This window comes from Tetrao urogallus, assembly GCF_951394365.1.
Source record: "Tetrao urogallus genome assembly, chromosome: 5".
NCBI lineage: Eukaryota > Metazoa > Chordata > Aves > Galliformes > Phasianidae > Tetrao > Tetrao urogallus.
Genome location: NC_136818.1, coordinates 23,794,905 through 23,814,043, shown reverse-complemented (window position 1 = coordinate 23,814,043; position 19,139 = coordinate 23,794,905). Strand labels below are relative to the sequence as shown.

The 19,139-nt window shown below is 41.2% G+C and overlaps 1 protein-coding gene across 1 annotated transcript in view; it reads left to right on the top strand.

Annotated features, from left to right (window-relative positions):
• Positions 1-19,139, top strand: part of PRRC2C (proline rich coiled-coil 2C) — a gene marked incomplete at both ends in the record, with an annotated part of 51,424 nt that overhangs the window by 9,998 nt on the left and 22,287 nt on the right. Inside the window, 12 exons of the mRNA XM_079535785.1 lie at positions 781-855; positions 1,572-2,187; positions 2,953-3,122; positions 3,749-3,995; positions 5,071-5,284; positions 6,059-8,422; positions 9,602-9,810; positions 10,201-10,355; positions 10,609-10,939; positions 11,432-11,517; positions 12,262-12,450; positions 16,185-16,436. Of these exons, the coding sequence (XP_079391911.1) occupies positions 781-855; positions 1,572-2,187; positions 2,953-3,122; positions 3,749-3,995; positions 5,071-5,284; positions 6,059-8,422; positions 9,602-9,810; positions 10,201-10,355; positions 10,609-10,939; positions 11,432-11,517; positions 12,262-12,450; positions 16,185-16,436 (4,908 nt within the window). The remainder of the gene's footprint in view (positions 1-780; positions 856-1,571; positions 2,188-2,952; positions 3,123-3,748; positions 3,996-5,070; positions 5,285-6,058; positions 8,423-9,601; positions 9,811-10,200; positions 10,356-10,608; positions 10,940-11,431; positions 11,518-12,261; positions 12,451-16,184; positions 16,437-19,139) is intronic.

Below are 19,139 nucleotides of genomic sequence, written 5' to 3'. Positions count from 1 at the left end.
TGTTCTAATCCACAGTTGTGAGAGAGGAGAACTCTTATGTCGCTTACTGTTACTCAATTGACAGGTTTTAACTTAATTATTTTGTCTGTCCATTGCTGTAACAGTGAATAAAATCATTCTGGTGTCCATCATTTTTTGTAGAGGCACAGAGAAATAGTGCCATGTTGACTCACATGCTCTCCTTGTTTTCTTTCTTTTTTTTTTTTTTTTTTGTAAATCATGACCTGGTTTTCTTCAGTACAGCTTTGCAGTAGCGTGTTAACTTGTTTCTTCTCAGGTAGATAGGTTTCTCTCCAGACGTCGTAGAATGCATCAGTTCAGCCATTTTGGTTTTTGGATTATCCTGCAGTAGAATGGCAGCCATCTCAGCTTATGCCTGCTTCAGCTTGCTGGGGTATTTTTTCCCCATGAAAAGCTGCCGTTGGCGTTGAGTGAAAATTTCCTGACACCAGTAACAATGAAGATGGGGGATCCCAAATTTGTTTTTCTTGCTCTTTTTCTCTGTAGAGAGATTGCGTCATTCATTTTCCAAGGTTTGATGCTGTACAGAATCTGAAGAAAAACATTGCAGTAAACTAAATGCAAAATTTGGATGCTTTTTAAGTAATTGTTCAGCTGCAATGAAGATGTTCTTGCCCTCTTTGCATGCTAATCTGTATCCTATGCAATGTAGTTCACTAGATATAGTATTTTAATGTCGTAGGAAAAAGTACACCTAAAAATTACCAGCCTTACTCCTGTTACAAGCTATTTACCCTGGTATTGTGCTTGATCCAATAGGATCGGGGTCCAGCACAGCCCTCTATACATGAAAGAGGTGGTCCTCCTCTTCATCCCAAATCTATTCTACCACCGGTAAGAAAGATCAGAATTGTCCTTATTTTTTTGAGTTAAATTCCTTAATGCTGTGATGGAGGGAATTAAACTTGGAAAAGTAACAATGCTTCACGTAGGGTGAGCCTTTTTCTGTAACAGTGTGACTGTAATACCTGGGGCTGATGAGAGTGAGACCTCAACATAGCCATGCTGCTAATTGATTGTGTAAATTGTGTAAGTCTTGAAAGTGGCTTGTGAAATGCATGTGAACTTCAAGAGCTTTTGATAATCTAGCCTTACCTGGGACTAGAGAGGGGAGGGACATGAGGAAGGTGTTTAAGAGTTGAGTGTGGCTTAATGTTGGCTGCATGCCGAGGTAGACAGGGAAATGAAGTTCCGAGTGAAATGTGTAGGTAGTAGCTGCTTAACAATTTTCAGCAGTGCTCATTAAAATCTTGATTATCCTAAGATAATCTTGAGTTTCTTGGTCTACTTGGACTTTCCATCTGAGATTTGCCAGAGCAAACTGTAACCAAATCTAAAAGGTGTTTGTCACTTTTCATTAGCAGCAGTAAGAAGTGACACGAGCTCAGCTGAATCTTTACTTCTACTTCGCATGGAAGGTGTCTTTCAAGCCTTACTTTGTAAAAATGCCATCCAAATACATCAGTGGGCAGACAGTTAAAATGTTGTATTTCAGCTAGTTTGTTTTATGTAATCGTGCCATTGCTGACTCACTGATTTTAATACTACAGCATCCTCCTCCTCCTGATCGCCAGCTAGGACCTGGAAGGCAGGGACCCTTTCCTCCTAAACCAGTACCAGATGAAGATGAAATCTGGAAACAGAGGAGAAGACAGCAGTCAGAGATATCTGCTGCGGTTGAGCGAGCCCGTAAGCGCCGCGAAGAGGAAGAAAGAAGAATGGAAGAACAAAGAAAAGCAGCTTGTGCAGAAAAGCTGAAACGGTTAAATGAGAAATTTGGCTGTATGACAAAACCCTCCCGTGAAGACCCTCTGAAAGAGAGAGAGAGGGAGAGGGAAAGGGAAAGGGAGAGAGAAAGGGAAAGGGAGAGGGAGAGGGAACGGGAGAGAGAGCGGGAGAGAGAAAAGGAGAGGGAGAGGGAAAGGGAAAAAGAAAAGGAGAGGGAGCGGGAAAGGGAAAAAGAAGAAAAAGAAAAACTGGAGAAAGCAAAAGAACAAGAAAGGGAAAAAGAGAAAGAAAATGAGAGAGAGAAGGAAGAAAAAGAGAAGGAGAAGGAGAAAGAAGAGGAGAAACCAGTACATGAAGCTCCTGAGCCTGTAGAACCTGTGGTAACGCCTGTGGTAGAAAAACAAGAAAGTGAAAGCAGGAATAACAAGGAAGAAAAAGGTATGCTTACATGCAAGTAGGAGTTGTCTCTCTTGCAGCTGAGCCACAGAGCGTAGTAGTAATCTAGCAGTCTAATTGCCATACCTGATTAACTGTGCATCTAGATCATGTGTTTCCCTGGCACGCTACAGCTGCTGACTCTGTCATTTGAGCTAGACCTGTCTGGCCAACTCATCAAAGTGTTAAAGGAAAAGTTGAGTTCTGTAACTTAAGCAGAACATGAAAGAATACAGAAAAAGTAAAAGACTTTTTTTCTTGCTATAAGAGAGTAATTGATTCGTATTGTCAAAAAACAATGTAAATTATTTCAGCTATTCTGTTTGTTAAGCAAGCCTGGAGAAGTAGACACAGAGCACATGTTTATACTTAATGCATTTTTTTGTAGTGGAGCTTGAGTGCCTCTGTTAGACTATTCTTTATACCATGGTGTCATCCCTTAAGTGAGTAAAAATGATTGTAAAACTGAACTTTGGTTCATAAAGAAATTTATTAAAATTTAAAGCAGTAGTGCTGCTTAAATCACACAATAGTTGCAGCATGAACTGAGCAATCATTTATGATTATTTGAGTTTAAAGGGAACTCTGGGAAATAATGTTTTGAAATTCTGTTCTTTTAGTCTGTGTGTGTGTTGGAAACTAGAACTGTGAGGTTAGAGAAAGCAAGCTTGTTTTCATTTTAGAAAGATATCTCTTACCTGACACTCTGGTTAATGTGAAATTACTAGCTTTAAAATACGCTCTTTTCTCCTGCATTTGTTTTTTCAGAAGATCAAGCAGTCTTTACCCGACAAGACAGTGGTCGGAATGAAAAAGAGATTTCACAGGTGACTCATGAGAGCGAACCAGAATCAGGATCTCAACCTCGTCCTGCTGTTTCCTCAGGCTATTCTAAACAGTTCCAGAAATCATTACCACCGAGATTTCAGAGGCAGCAGGTAACCAACTTGTTTGCTAAAAGGAAGAATAACGCAATGTCTTCTGCTTCATTCTGAGTAAGAATGTGACTATTTAGGGGCGGGGGAAATCTTAAGTTATTGGTTTCCAGCTTCTATAATATTGTATTGGCTGAATTGGTTTTGTAGGGAGCACCTCCCATCACTTGCAAAGTACACAAGAGAGCAGAAGACAAGAGAGGCTTCTAAAACTGGCTGCTTTTGGCATCAGTTAACAGAAGTAGAGCATTACCCTGTGGATACTTGTGCAATCAGAGAGATCTGACAATCATTCTTTCTTCAGCTTTACGTTAAAGGCTGTGGCACTTGCAAATGTATTCTGCATTCAGTTTCTATGGTCTGAAGAGCACTGGTCACAGCATGAACAAAGTATAGATCGTTCTGTATCTCAGCTGAACACTAGCAAAACTATAGCTATTTTAAATTGTACAGTCTTCTCCCATCTCCTCCCCCTTTTCTCCTCGTTCATTCTGGTTTGTTTGTGATGAATTTTCAAAATGTTTAGTATCCCAGAGGTGACTGCAATCCTTGTTTCCAAGGGTTCTTTTAATTCTGCTCAAGTCTTCATCTTAATGTAAAGTCCTATAATGCTATTTTCTATTATTCAGGAGCAAATGAAACAGCAGCAGTGGCAGCAACAGCAACAAGGTGTAATTCCACAGTCTGCTCCCTCACAGCCTTCTAGTGGCCCTGTCCCTCCTCCCCAGCATAGACCTCTTTACCAACCAATGCAACCACATCCACAGCATTTGGCTTCAATGGGTTTTGATCCACGGTGGCTTATGATGCAGTCTTACATGGACCCACGAATGATGTCAGGAAGGCCTGCAATGGATATGCCTCCTATTCATCCAGGTAAAATCTGGCAACTCTTCTGACTGTCAAACTTTCTTGGGCTTGAAATAGATGTCTTTTCTTAACCACATTATATATAGTAAATGAGCTTTTATTTATTTATTTTTTTTAAAGATAAGTATGATTTGAGACTAAGTATGTTGGAATGCTTTTGTTAGGTAGAGACAGTCATGCATCAATATATATCTTGTCTACATAGTAAAATCAGAGCTTTCTCCTGTATCACAGGCAAGTTACTGATAGCAAGACTGTATTCAAAATGTCACCATAAGCCCTACTTGCTTACGGTTATCATAGTTGGCATGAGTTAGATTGTTATGCTATAAAAACAGTATATTTATGGTTCATCTTCCATTATGTATTAGCTCTTGGTATTACTTCAATTATTTTAAATAAAAAATGAGATGTTGTTGTTTTTATTTTACATACTAGCATCTCTGGAGTCTTGTTCAATTCCTGTTTTCAAATTCTTGGCACTAAAAAGTCCTTTTAAACTTTTGGAATAGCTATTTGATTTGAGAGTAGAAAAGCTGATGTGCATAAATAACACCAGACTGGCAGATAACATAGCGGGGAGACCACTGAGCAGAAGGAGCAGGACACAAGGGAATGCATCTCTCAAAAGGAATGTAGAGACTGAATTGAGGAATTGGTAACCTAAGCAAAACTGATGATAACCATGGTGCTGCTTTTAAAATGTTTACAAAATAGGACCTAGAGTCTTAATAACAGTGCCAAGGACCACCTTGTATGTACATTCATCTTGCTTTTTGCCATTCATATCTTAAAGCAGAACCTTCATTCTCACACTTGCAGGTTTAGAGGCCTTGTTCTTTCGTTACGGTGGAAACAGACAGCTTTTGCTTTTGTTGGTACTGAGGGCACTGGTAGTGGATATGACTTAATCATTTTGGGGTCAATTGACAATGAAGAGACATTTGGTTCCAGTAAGAGAAGGTACAGAGGAAATGTAGGAGGACAGAGAAAAGGGCTTTTCTGGACCTACTGATATACTTTGTATTTCATGAGCTAAGTCTCTTTGCTAATTCAGCTGTTGAACTTAAACTTGTAACAGGAATTATGCCTCCCAAACCACTGATGAGAAGAGACCAGCTGGAAGGATCAGCAACCAGCTCAGATTCATTTGAACATATAGCTCGCTCAGCAAGAGAGCATGCTGTTCCTTTGTCAGAGCCCCGCATAATGTGGGGGTCAGATCCATACCCCCACGCGGAACCTCAGCAAGCTAGTTCTCCTCCCAAAGTGTTAGAAGAGCCTGACAGTTTGAGGTAAGCCTGAGTTATGTACCCTTTCATGCCTGTCACGACTGAGCCAAACCTGCTTACGCATTCAGCTCTGTAATTTGTATTGTAAAAGATAGTTTAAACTGTAAATTCAGACAAAGTTAATGCTGCTTTTCACACGAAACTTAAAAAGGAGTTGTGACTGGAGGGAACGTGCTTGGCACTGTTGTATAAACAAGACATGCCTGCTGCACAGTAGGGCATAGAAAAACAATTTACCCATTGTTTAGGATCCTTAACCTGATTTGATGAATGGTGATTGTGATAATACTACGAATTTTCAGTTTTGTAGAATGTTGCTGCAGGGTTGTATACTATCCTTCATCTGCTCTCCATCTTCCCCATATTAGTGAGCTTCTGCCTGGTGCACATCGGTTTCAGAAGTGATATGTATAAACAAGCAGTATAAACTAAGATAGTTGGCTTGGGCTTCTTTAAAGTACCCCTCCCCTGTTTTTTTTCCTGTAGCATTTCCTGTGTAATACTTGCTGACAGCCTGCTAACCTGAAGGTTCTGTTTAAAATGCACATATAGCCATTAATGTGAATGGATTCCTAAAACAGACTGTACATTTGACACTGAATTTTTAACCAAAGTGGCATAAAATAAATACCTATAAAACTGGCAGCCACTGTGAAAATTGATACATTGTTTCCTGAATCTGACAGGAATCCTTCATACAAACAGAAAGTCATTCAAGTAAATATTTTTGAATGAGAACTTTATCCCTCCCCCATAATATTCTTAATTGTTTCTTAGATCTGAGGCACACTTGGAGCAAGAACGGGTTGCTGTTCCCGCTGCAGCTTATCCTGTAGAACACAACCAGCTGGACTCTCATCCAAAGCCAGACTTTTTCAGAGAACCAGGAGAGGTGGAAGTACAAAAGTTCCCAAGCAGGCCTTTGGAAGATGCCCAACCTCTCCAAACTGACACATCTAACACTAAAGTTAATTTTGAAGGAATTGATGAGAATGTTTCACGCAGCTCTGCAGAAGAACTCATGCCTGTTGGGGAAAGTCATTCTTCATTAAAGAGAAGCATTTCCCACGGCTCAAGTCATTCTCTAAAATCGGAAGAACAGAGGATCGAGACAACAGCAAATATCTCTAAAATAAGTAGCAGGCCTGTTGAGTCAAAGGAGACAATTGAGAGAATTGAGATTAAGCCAAAAAAAGAAGTTTTGATCAATAATAGAACATCCGAAGGACCTAAACTTGAGAAAACATTTAAACCTAAGTCTGAAACAAGGTGGGGTCCTAGGCCTGGTTATGGCAGGAGAGAGGAAGGCAGTGATAGACCAATAAGAAGATCAGGTCCTATTAAAAAACCTGTGCTTAGAGATATGAAAGAAGAGCGTGAACAGAGAGAAGAGCGTGAACAGAGGAAGGAGAAGGAAGGAGAAAAGATAGGTAGTGAAAAACCAACCAAGGCTGAAAAAAGCGACAAAAAGGAAGTACCTCAAGGGCCAGTGCCTCAGACTGAGCCAGAGACATCCACCTCTAGCAGTGCTCTTCTAGCTAAGAAGGTAGTCCAGGATGCTGCTCCAACACCAGCGAGCCCAGAGAGCACTCAGACTGAGACTGCAGCTAAAGTTCCAGTTCAGCCACCCACTCCTCCAGTCTCGCAGCAGCTACCAGCTGCACAGCCCGCTGTTCCACAGCTTCCCCCTGCAATACTGCAGCAACCACCAACTCAGCCTGTAGCACAGCAGCAGCCACAAGCACAGCAGCCAGTTACCACAGTGAAGGAAGAAAAGCAGACAGAGAAGGTAGTTAACAAAGAAGTTATAGAGAAACCACGCTTAGAAACCAGACCAGTAAAAAGAGAGCCTGGCTTACCACCTAGGACATACTGGAAAGAGGCGAGGGACAGAGACTGGTTCCCAGATCAGGGGTACAGAGGCAGAGGTCGTGGGGAGTATTATTCTAGAGGTCGTAGCTACAGGGGTTCTTACGGAGGACGTGGTCGGGGCAGTAGGGGCCATAACAGGGAGTATCCACACTACAGAGATACTAAGCCTAGAACAGAGCATGTGCCTTCTGGGCCTGTTAGACAAAGGGAAGAGAGTGAAACTCGCAGTGAGAGTTCAGACTTTGAAGTGATTCCAAAACGACGACGGCAGCATGGTTCAGAGACTGATTCTGACAGCGAGGTCCATGAAAGTGCAAGTGACACTCTGCTTTCCGACAAAGACAGTCTCACCAAAGGCAAACACCCAAAAAGAGAAGAGAGAGCTGATGGCAAAAAACCTACAAAGCCGCTGTCATTCAAACCTGAAAACAATATCAGAGTGGACAACAGATCTCTGGAAAAAACATATATGAGAGATGATGAGAATAAACCTAAACCAGGGTTTCTTCCTAAAGGAGAGCCTTCCAGGCGAGGTAGAGGGGGAATGTACAGACGTGGTGGAAGGGATCCTGGTGGGCGTCCTCCACGACCATCCACAATAAGGAGGCCAGCTTACAGAGACAATCAGTGGAACCCCAGGCAAGCAGAGATTATTAAACCAGAAGATGGGGAGCCGCCAAGGAGAAATGAGCACTATGGTCCTATACCAGTTGATAAAAGACCTCCAAAATTTGAGAGGAAGTTTGATCCAACAAGAGAGAGACCACGAAGACAAAGGCCTGCTCGGCCTCCAAGGCAAGATAAGCCACCACGCTTCAGGCGCCTAAAAGAGAGAGAAGCTGCATCAAAGATAAATGAGGCAGTAACTGGCTCATCAACTGCTGCTGCAGTCACTAATGCGGTTACTGAGCCCTCCAATACTGCTCTGGATGTTTCAGGAAGTAAGACACCAGACTTGTCCAATCAGAATTCTTCAGACCAGGCAAATGAGGAGTGGGAAACGGCCTCAGAAAGCAGCGATTTTAATGAGAGGCGTGAGAGGGATGAGAAGAAAACAGCAGATATAGCAGCTCAGGTGGCTGCAAAAGCAGGAGAAAACACTGGAGTTCCAAAAAGGGAAATAGCCAAGAGAAGTTTCTCTAGTCAGAGGCCTGGAATAGACCGTCAAAACAGACGTGGTAACACTGGGCCAGCCAAACCAGGGAGGACCTTCTCAGGGCCTAGGAGTGAGAGGCGCAGTGGTCCTCCGCCCAGAAGTGGAAAAAGAGGGTGAGTACCAGCTTCGGTTAGGAGGCAGGCATAGCTGTGGTCATGCGTTGTCCTGTTGTGGTTCAAAGTCATTAATAATTGCTTTAGATTTGTTGTGACTGGTAGACGAGTGCAAGGTAACCACATGCACCAATATCTCTGTGCTTTCTGGTTTTTTGGTTTGTGTGTATAATACAGAAAATTGACTGAATTGCACAGTATTCTTACATGTATGCATAGTGTTAATTAGCCTAATTAAAAAAAATGATGCATTTTCTCAGTTGGGTATGTTTTCCAAGATCTGGGTGCAAGCTGAAGGCTTAATGTGAATGCTTTTGCAGTTTAATACATACATAGCTGCATTCCATTTGACCTATTGTATTTTTAGGTTAATTGTCTAACAGAAAAGCATGCTGAGACATGCTTGCCACTGAGAATAAATTTTGTTTCTCTATCTGTTAAATTTGATTAGAATTTGATAATTATCTAGTGTTACTGTTTTCCCACTGTTTTGTAGCCACAGTGCACAGTAATTAATAGGTGGGAAGCAGAGCAAGTCGTTCTTTCTTCATTGATTTCCTACCTTTCTTGTTCTTGTAGGTTGCTGTATATTAACTTCACATTTTGCTTGGACTTAAAGACTTAAATTCAGTGCTCTAATCTCTGAATTAAAAATACTAAGGCTTTCTTTGATAAGTCAGTTAAATATGATTTTGAAACGAAGGCTGGGTTTTCCAGGTTCCACAGCAAAGCCAGAATGTTTCAAGTCTCTGACTGTGATGGCTGCAGAGAGCTTCTGGCAAGGGAGCCTGTGAAACATTTCATACTGTAAGCTTCCATTTTTGTGTGTGCTTGTTTGTTTGTTTCTCCGCAGAACGCTTTACTAGAGTTTTGAACTGCGAACCTGTTGAGTTGTGGTGTGTCTAACTACATAGAGTGAGGCAGAGTTCATCTTAAAATCACGCACTTTTTTTTTCCCTATGAATACTTCTGACAGCAGTGCATTGGATGTGTTACCAAAACAGCTTTTTCTGTTCAGTTTCTGCTCACTGAGGAGCTGAAAGTAAATGTCTGGAGCCTACCAAGAAGTTGCACATTAAACACTCTTGACCCTATAATGTGATTTGCATTTTGCTAGCTCCTTCCTTCCTAAGCTCTGTGGATGTTAATTTCCTTAATATAATTTTTTTTCTAATATAGGCCATTTGAAGACCAGACAGCAAGCGTGCCTGGTGTTGAGCCCAGCAACAACAACTCTTTGCATCAGGAAGAAGGAGGTGTTAATGCAGCAGGGCAGAAGAGTACCAAGGATGCAAGTGGCAAAAAGAGAGAAGAACCTAAAGCTGGTCCAAAAAAGCCTAAGGAAAAAGTGGATGCTTTGTCTCAATTTGATCTTAATAACTATGCAAGTATGTATTGATAAGATACCATGCGAACAAGAGCTTGTCACCCTTCAGCTTGTCTGGATAGATGTTCGATTGCTGGGTAGATGATAGATTGCTAGATGTTTGAAAGCATACAAAAGATGACAATTTTTTAAAATGTGTGAATAATTGTATATTTCAGGATTGCTACTTTTGTCATGCTTAATTAACTTTTTCACTTAATAAATATTCAGTCCTAGTTCACCTGCAATGCACTTAGCAAGCAAAGCCTCAGCTTTTATCAGGGCCCATCGTCTGTGTCGGCTTATTGGGAAATTGCTTCTACCTAAAGCAGTTCATTCTTAATGTATTTTGTTGTGCACTGCATCTGAAGCTGTTAAAACAGCAACATTGGCACCTTTCCTATTTCAATAGGCGTTGTGATCATTGATGATCACCCTGAAGTGACAGTAGTTGAAGACTCTCAGTCTAACTTGAATGATGATGGCTTCACTGAAGTGGTGTCAAAGAAACAACAGAAACGCTTGCAAGATGAAGAGCGCAGAAAGAAGGAGGAGCAAACAGTGCAGGTACAAGACACAGCATTTGTACCTGGCGTTTGTGGTGGGAAAAAGCTCCTTGCAATACTGGGAATGTTATGAGGTCTGCAGTGTCTTCATTCCAGGAAGCTATATTTTCACCTGTTAAATGTAACTAGATAGTTGTATTAATTTTGAGTTCGGAATTAGTAGATTAAATTAACTTTCACTTGAACGTCTTAGGATTCAGTACTTTCTGTTTAGGCTACCAGCTGCAAGAGTAAAAATTTACTTTTGCTTGCAGGTTTGGACCAAAAAAGGATCGAGTGAAAAAGGTCGAGGTCAAAATTCCAAACTTCCACCCAGGTTTGCCAAAAAGCAGCAGCAGGCAGCAGCTGCAGCTGCGCAGCAGGCACAAGCTCAGGCACAGACTCCGTGTGCAGCACAGACTCCAGGTCAGCCACCAGCTTCTGTTCAGCCTCAAAATCAGGCTGCAGGAGGGGCAGCAGCCAGCACAGAATTCACGGTATCAGGCAAAGTCTTGCAGAATGCCCAGGCTCACAATGGTCTGGGAACTGAACTATGGGAAAACAAGGTGCCTCCTACCGCAGTTCTGAATGACATCTCCAAAAAATGTAAGTACTGTTTTCTGGATTCTTTTTGTGCGTAAGAGGGGCAGGTATTGTAGTTAGAGAACACTGACTCTCAGCTCTTACATTTACACATGCAAGTGTATTTTGCAAAGGGAATAGAGGGCAACAATGTAATGTTTAAACCTATGAATACTTCAAAAGACTCAAAAGACTTTTGCAGTGTGACATTACTCAGTATTTTATGCTGTTAGCATAGTCTGTTTACGAAAAATAAGGATATTACTCCCTTCAGAAATCTGTTTTGTTGGGCTTGGTCAAGCTTCCAAATGTGATGATCAACCCTTTTAAAAACAGCTAAATATGAATCATATTGCTAACTCCTGGGTACGCTAATAACTTCTGAACCAGAACTTTGTTAATGGATACATCTGTGGTCTAATTTTTCTCAATCAGTTGGTATTTGTAGTCAAATGCATTTAGCAACTTAGGTTTTTTTGGTGGTGTTTTGCTTTTAACTCTTTCCTTACTTGTCAGTGGGACCTATTAGTCCACCTCAGCCGCCTTCAGTGAGTGCTTGGAACAAACCTTTGACATCTTTTGGATCAGCTACATCTCCAGAGGTAAGGATGAAGGGGAAAGAAGCTTACTCAAATTGTTTATTGTGAAGATTGGGTGCCGATTATTCAGGTGTGGCCATACATAAACTGGTGTGTGCAGAATTTCATGAGGTAGGGAGGTAGTACAGGAAGATGCAGGCTGATGTTTTTATTAACTGCAAAACAGAAGAGCTGTTCTTTATGAATCAATCTCAGATTTCACAGATTTTATTGATAGCTGCTGTTCAGTGTATATTTTTAAGCTGAAATATTGTCTAGTTTGTGAATGCTTGTGTCCAGCTTAGTAATGCAAACAGAAACAGGATGCTTTCTCTTACAACACCATTTCGGATGGCATAAGGAGTTCTGTGAATCTTTTTAAGTCTTTGTTTTTTCTTGAATGCTAATTTTGAAGTTTCAGGAGAATAATATGAACTTGAATCTAGACTTTTTAAATATTGTATTTCTCTTTCCTTTTCAGTACCACATCTTTTTCACAATCTCATTTATGCATTTCTTCACTACTTTTACTTTCCTCCCCCCTGAGCTCTTATAAACAGTAGGAAGCTGAGAAGAAAACTGTGTGCCTTCATATGTTGTTTATTACTTGCAAGTTTATTGCAATCATGAATAATGCTTTTGCTGGCAGAAGGTAGAAGTATGCTTGTAGCATTCAACTTCCAGTATACTTTATGGTCTTTTATTAACTAATGGCAGTGTACTGATAGAAGTCTTTTGAAATGTGTTAAATGCTTGCTTTTTAAATAGGGAGCAAAGCCTGGGCAAGAAGGTGGAGTCGAGCTTGGTATAGAAACTATTCAGTTTGGAGCCCCTGCTTCCAGTGGTAGTGATAATGAAGTTGGCCCTGTACTTTCTGAGAAGTCGACTGACAAGCTACCAGAACCAAAAGAGCAAAGACAGAAACAGCCTCGGGCTGGACCCATCAAAGCACAAAAGGTAAAACATCATACTTCTAAAACTTGAAAAGAAAGATTAGTCAAAAAGATGTTGCAAATAATTGATTGAAAAATGGAATGCTAACTTAAATAGGACTAGACCTATAAAAATTGCATTCCACGTTTGTATTTCCTAAAATAATAACATAAGATAAAAAATAAGATGGGGAATTCGCTTAAAGAAGTGTAAGTACACAGCATACGAAGGCAAGAGTTGATCCACTGACTCCATTTGGAGCAACAGATGTAGCTGCAATAAAGATGGAGTTGTGAATCTGTTAGCTTTGCTGGAGAAGTATGGATTTTGTAGGGTGTTTTTGTTTTTAATTTTTGTGTACACCTGTGCTTATTTTGCTCAGGTTGTCTTGAGGGCAGGCTATTTCTGTCTTACATCTCCAATTTCACTTCTTCCTGTGGCCGTGTCTGCCTTTCTCCCCCACACCACCGTCTGTAGCCATTGACACATGGTGCCTTGCTTAGTTTTGTACCTAGGATTACCAAGAAATACATTAAGTTGCAGGGGAAGAAGTGTTTGGAGAAAAGGGAAGAATGTTAGAGCCCACTGATAAGAAGTCTCAAAAGCACAGACATCTAGAAAATTAACTTTTTTTTTAAATTAATCTGGGAAGAATGAATAGGTAATCAAGCTTAACTTAATTAAAATACGTTTCTCGTTTTTCTCAGGAGATTTAGAGCTTCCAGTTAACCATAATCAGTTTGTATTTCCATTGTTACCACTCACAAGGAGTCTGAATGACTGCTGTCATTCACATTACACTTAGTGATCTTTCAGGTTAATGGAACTTAATTTCCTGTTGTTTTCTCCTCCAGTGTGTACTTATCTCTGCATTGCTAGCACTCACTTGAAGGAAGAGGTAGCTCGGACAGATATGCTTTGCTCATAAGTTACTAAACCAGTTAGTTCAGTTTCTCTTGTCTGAGATTTGGCAGCAGTCCTGATGTACTTAAAGCCCTTTTTGTCTTTCTGGAACACAGGTGCTTTTTTTTTTTTTTTCTCCAAAAAACCCTTGAAATCTAAAATTGCAGTTATATGCATTGTGAATTTATTGAGGCACTTAGTAACTCTGCTGCAGTTGATGGTTTTCATTGCAAAATATAAAACCCTTATAACAGAGAAGTGTACAGTAGCTAATCATGCTGGTGAGTTGTACTAGCACAGCATGTTCAGTAACCAGTGTCATGCCTAGAAGTGCCCCCCATGAAGTCACTTGGATATGAAACTCCTCCTAAAATTGTCCATTTTCCATGTAGAGATTTTTTTTTTTTCCTGCTTGGTTATAACTTAAGACTCCTGAAGGTTTTGTTGAAAGACGTGCAACTAAATGGTAAACTCATTGGAAATGACCATTTTGATGAGCTTTTCTAAATGAGAGTTGCAATCCTTCAACCTTTCTGATGGAGAGGAGGAATGGGAAAAAAAAAATCCTACGCACCCCCCATCATGATGGTATGCACAATGAAGCCCAGATCATAGAATCACAAAGTTGGAAACGACCTACGAGATCATTTAGTCCAACAGTCTTCTCATTACCATTGCTACCACAAGCACTAAACCATATCTCCCAGCTCCTCATCCAGACGCCTCTTAAACACTGCCAGGGACAGTGATTACATCACCTCTCTGGGCAGCCATTCCAGTGCCTGACCACTCTCTGAGAGAAAAAGTTTTTCCTCATGTCTAACCTAAACCTCCTCTGGTACAACTTGTGGCCATTTCCCTGGATCCTGTTTGTTGCCTGGGAGAAGAGGCCAAATTCCTCTTCACCACAACCTCCCTTCAGGAAGTTGTAGAGTGCAATGAGGTCTCCCTTGAGCCTCCTCTTTTTCAGACTGAACAATCCCAGCTCCCTCAGCTGCTCCTTGTGCTCCAGACCCCTCACCAGTTTTGTTGCCCTTCTCTGGACATGTTCCAGGGTCTCAATGTCTTTTCTGTAGTGAGGGGCCCAAAACTGAACACAGTACTCGAGGTGCGGCCTCACCAGTGCTGAGTAGAGGGGGATGATCACCTCCCTGCTCCCGCTGGCCACACCATTCCCAATGCAGGCCAGGATGCTGTTGGCCCTCTTGGCCACCTGGGCACACTGTCGGCTCATGTTCAGCTGAGCATCAACCAACACCTCCAGGTCCCTTTTCACAATCATCCAGCCACTCATCCCCAAGCCTATAACACTGCATGGGGTTGTTGCGGCCAAAGTGTAGGACCCGACACTTGGTCTTGTTCAACCTCAGCCCAGCGATCGAGCTTATCTAAATCCCTCTGAAGGGCCTCCCTACCCTCAGGCAGATTGATACCACCTCCCAGCTTGGTGTCATCTGCAAATTTTCTAAGGGTACACTCAATCCCCTCATCTGGGTCATCAGTGAAGATGCTAAACAAGATGGGCCTCAGTACCGAGCCCTGGGGAACACCACTTGAAACAGGTTGCCAGCTGGACTTAACTCCATTCACCACTTACCCGTTGGGCACAGCCCTCTAGCCAGTTTTTTACCTAAAGGAGTGTATACCTCTCCAGACCATGGGCAACCAGTTTCCCCAGAAGAAGCCTGTGAGGGACTGTGTCAAAGGCTTTGCTGAAGTCTAGGTAGACTACATCAATAGCCCTTCTGTCATCTACCAGTCTGGTCATCCAGATATTAGCTTGTTCAATGTCTGCAGGCAACGAGAGGACTGTAATTGAAACAAAGCCATTTAACCTCTCAGAATGTGACCTGAAATTGTCTGGAGGAACTTCTTCTGTTAATTATTACAAGAAAAGGTATTTAGGGTGAGGTGGGTTTGGTGATCCTGATTGCTGCATTGCAGAGCTTAGGCACTCGCTTCCAAGGTGCTTTTGTCTTTCCCTCTAAAGACATTTTCCAGTCTGTACTGGCCTCCTGAGGGTACTAAATACATTGGGAAAATTTCATCCCTCCCCAAAGGCATTTTAATACAAAAGGTCTTCGTCCATTTGTGAAACAGATGGTTCATGTTTGTAGAGACATACCATCAGCTTCTGGTTTTCCACTATCAAAGCTCAAGCAATAGGATTTCAGAAACTGCCTTTAAAGAATTTTTGTGCTCTGTAGTAAGGTGGGCTGAGCCAGGAAGGATATGCCTCTTTAAACAGAACATTTATGTTCCCTGGGGCCTTCATTCTTTAATTGAGCTGTACAAAAAGGAACTGCTGAATTACAGCAGCTACTCCAGCCATAGTCTCCACAATATAAGGCAATGCATGAACGTGGTGGGTGTTTTTTTGTTTTTTTTTCTGGATATCCTTTTAGTGCTCAGTCAGTAGGAAAAAAACGCTGCCAACACTGAGACATCAACATATGAAGGGAGTCCTTTTCTAGTTTTCTAATCTCCTGGAACCCTGTAAAATCAGAATTCTCTAAAAATTGGAACAAGTTGTGTGGACATGAAGTCTTGTGGCTTCCTTACTTTTCTGTACTTATAAGAAAAGTCTGCTGTAGGTTTTAATTAGGTTTTATTTTAGCTGTACTTCATATGATATGTCTCACTTGGCAACAGTATTTAAATTCTTAATGTCCAGAGTGGATGCATTTTGAACGCTTGCCACTAATTTAATCTTGATTGATTTACTTATTAGAAAATGCTTAGCTTTGAGGAAAGCTTTGTTAGATTTAAACAAACTTGTTCTAAGCATGTTAAATATTGTTTTATGGGTAAGCTGTGGGGGGGAAGACATAACTGACAAGTTAACACTAACTTAGCTTCCAGACTTGAGTCCAGTAGAAAACAAAGAGTATAAACCCGGTCCTATTGGGAAAGAGCGTTCTTTAAAGAACAGGAAAGTGAAGGATGCCCAACAGGGAGAGCCTGAGGGACAGGAGAAGTCATCTCCCACCTCTGTGAGAAGTCCAGAACCTGTCACTGCAAAGGAAACCAAAGCGACAAGTGAACTGAGTACGGAAATAGGAACAATGATATCTGTGTCTGCTCCAGAGTTCGGAACAAGCACAAAGGTAAGAAAAATGTTGAAATGTTATAGAGCACTATATATAAAATAATGCCACAGTGATGTGATTAAATTCTGTTGCCTGCTGGTTGTAGTGATCTGGACAGCAGAGCTTGCTGATTAGCAGATTTGAAACAAATGATTACTGCTTGAACTTAAATAGTTCTCTGGAAGTGGTATGGAGATGTGCTGTTACAGTCGTTGCAGAGATCAGCTTGGAAAGTTGTAAAGTCTTCCACTGCCTTATGAGCGTGAGAACTATTCAGAGCCTTTACTTTTTGTGGAGAGTGGCACTAGAGCTTGATACAGATTGTGTGAACTCATGTCTTGAATGTGTTTCTGGTATACACAAGATGAGAGCTTGACTTTCAACAGAAAGCTACAGAAAAGGAGCATGCCCCGTGGTTGTTTGAGAGCATGGATGTCCTGAAGCTGTGAGTTAAGTGTTCTGAGACGGGTGAAGGGGGGGAGTGGAGTTGAAATCTCTAAGCTAGGAAGATGCTAAGGCATTGCATAAGGCTCAGTCAGTTTACCTAAAGGTTCTGTGTGTCAGGCTTGGGATATACTCAAGGTACATTCACTTGCAGAATTCAGGACTCATTGCAGTTGTCAGCAAGGAACTCCCTTGCCTTCCAGTGAGATGGTGACTTACTGTTAGCCTTCACTGGTCTGTAGCTCAGTTCTTGGCTGTTATGTGCCAAAAGCACTGAATCATTGAAAAACACCCATGGACAGACTCTCCTGTTTGCATAATGGCCCATGTGGGGGCTGTTTTCTCTTCTGTCAGTTACATGTCTAAGGCAAGAACTGTGAGTGTTCTTAAATGGAGAGAAGCTATGCAGGATTGAGTTGGTGCTAGTTCAATAGTTGCACCTGCTTTGATAACTGGAAAGTTTGCAAAACAGTTCTGTGAGTTTAGACTCAAGTTTGTTGCGTGCTGTCTCAATCTGTCTTTCTAATCTTAAGCAGAAACGTTCTGACACCTCTCAGGAAAGCCATTCATCTGCAGAAGTTTCACTAATAGTTGAAGAGTCTGAAATGCAGATCAGTTTTTTTGTTTAAGCCTGTTGCTGGGGTGGTGGGGAGCAGTCCTAGCAGGTACTTGTCAAGCTATCATACAAGCAGAAGATGCTGTTGTGATGAAATCTTGTTGCAGAGCAAATGTTAAGGGAGAAATGGTTCCCAGCTGTTAGCTGCAAATTTGATTTTGAGTGGAATGACAAATGTGTGAAAATTAAGTACTGGGATCTTTCATCTTTCCTAGCGGTTTTTGTCTTTGGTAGTAGATGTGAATGGTTTGTGTTGACACCAGAACTGAACGAGGTGCTCTTCTTTTGTGCACAGAATTAGAAGTGCAGAACCATAAACATTAACCTGTTCAAGTGTTTGCTAAGGAGACTGTTCTTTGTGTGCCATGTACTTTCTCACCGTCTCTCAAACTTCTTTGACTTGCACTCAAGGAGAAACTCCTCTTCTAATCCTGTAGAGTAGACATCTTTGATCGCTAGACTAACTTGCTGGTAGCTCTGCTGAAGTAAATTGGTACCATGTATACACGTATTTTAAAAGAATGAGATCTTCAAAAGGGAAGTCTGTATTTTGTGCCTTTCTGGCCCTAGTTAAAAACAGGTTGCCTTTGTTCTTTGAACTACCACATTATTGAAGTGCCAAACCTCTTCTAAAGGGAAGATCAAATTGAAAGGAAAATGGAAAGTTTTTGCTGGACATGCCAATTTCCAACAATTTCTTCATTGTTTGAAGTGGCTTCTTTTAGAAGCATTTAATGTATGGTGTAAATAGGCCTTAAAACACCTTCAGCAGTTCCAGATTTGCTTTTGAATTCCTTTGTCATGTAGAGTTCCATGGGCATCAGTGGTAAGTTTTCTAGGGAACAAGCGGTCATATTTTGTATTAACTTCTATGGAAATTGAACCAAGAGCCTGCAGATCTATCAGGGAAGATAAACTTCACCTGGATTTCACAGAAATAAACCAGTCTTGGTACTTCTGAAATGGTTTTAAATACTTACTGTCCTAGTCTTGAGGTTCCTGTGCTGGTTGGTATTGCAGCTGCTTTTTCCTGTCTGTAACATTGTCTTTGCTCATTAATGAGGAAAGAAGCAATGTCATTTTTAATCTGTTGTTTGAATGTCAGATGTTTAATTTTTAGCAAACTAAAATTATTTCTTTGAACACTGCCATCCTTTTTGGGAAACTGCTGCTCAGGTTGCAGCAAGGTGCACTTTCTTCAGCGTATTTGTTGATTTGAATGTTTATGAAAGTCAAGCTTAGCTGTCTTTCTTCAGAAGCAGAGACTTTGTAGAAGTATCCCATCCATATCAAAACAAGCCCTTTAATAAGATCATATATATTTAATCAGACGGGACTGTTCTGCCTCAAACTGTGAATGTAAATCACCTTGTACTGATGAGCTGTTTATCAGGAATGTATCACTGTGATGCTCTGGAGCACTTTCAGCTGTTTCTCTTGAGTTTGGTAGTATTTTTGGAGTGAAAAGCAATTTCTTGCGTAAGTCTCTGAATCAGGTAGGATGTCTTTAGCTTTCTTCCATTTGAGCACCTCCAAGTAAAGTTTGGAAGCTTTCTGATCACAGCAGTGATCAGTACCTAGTGGAAATGGCAACAAAGCTTTGGATGAATGGGTGATAAAAGCGGTATGTTGCAGAGGTGATATCAAAAAGGAGGCATGCT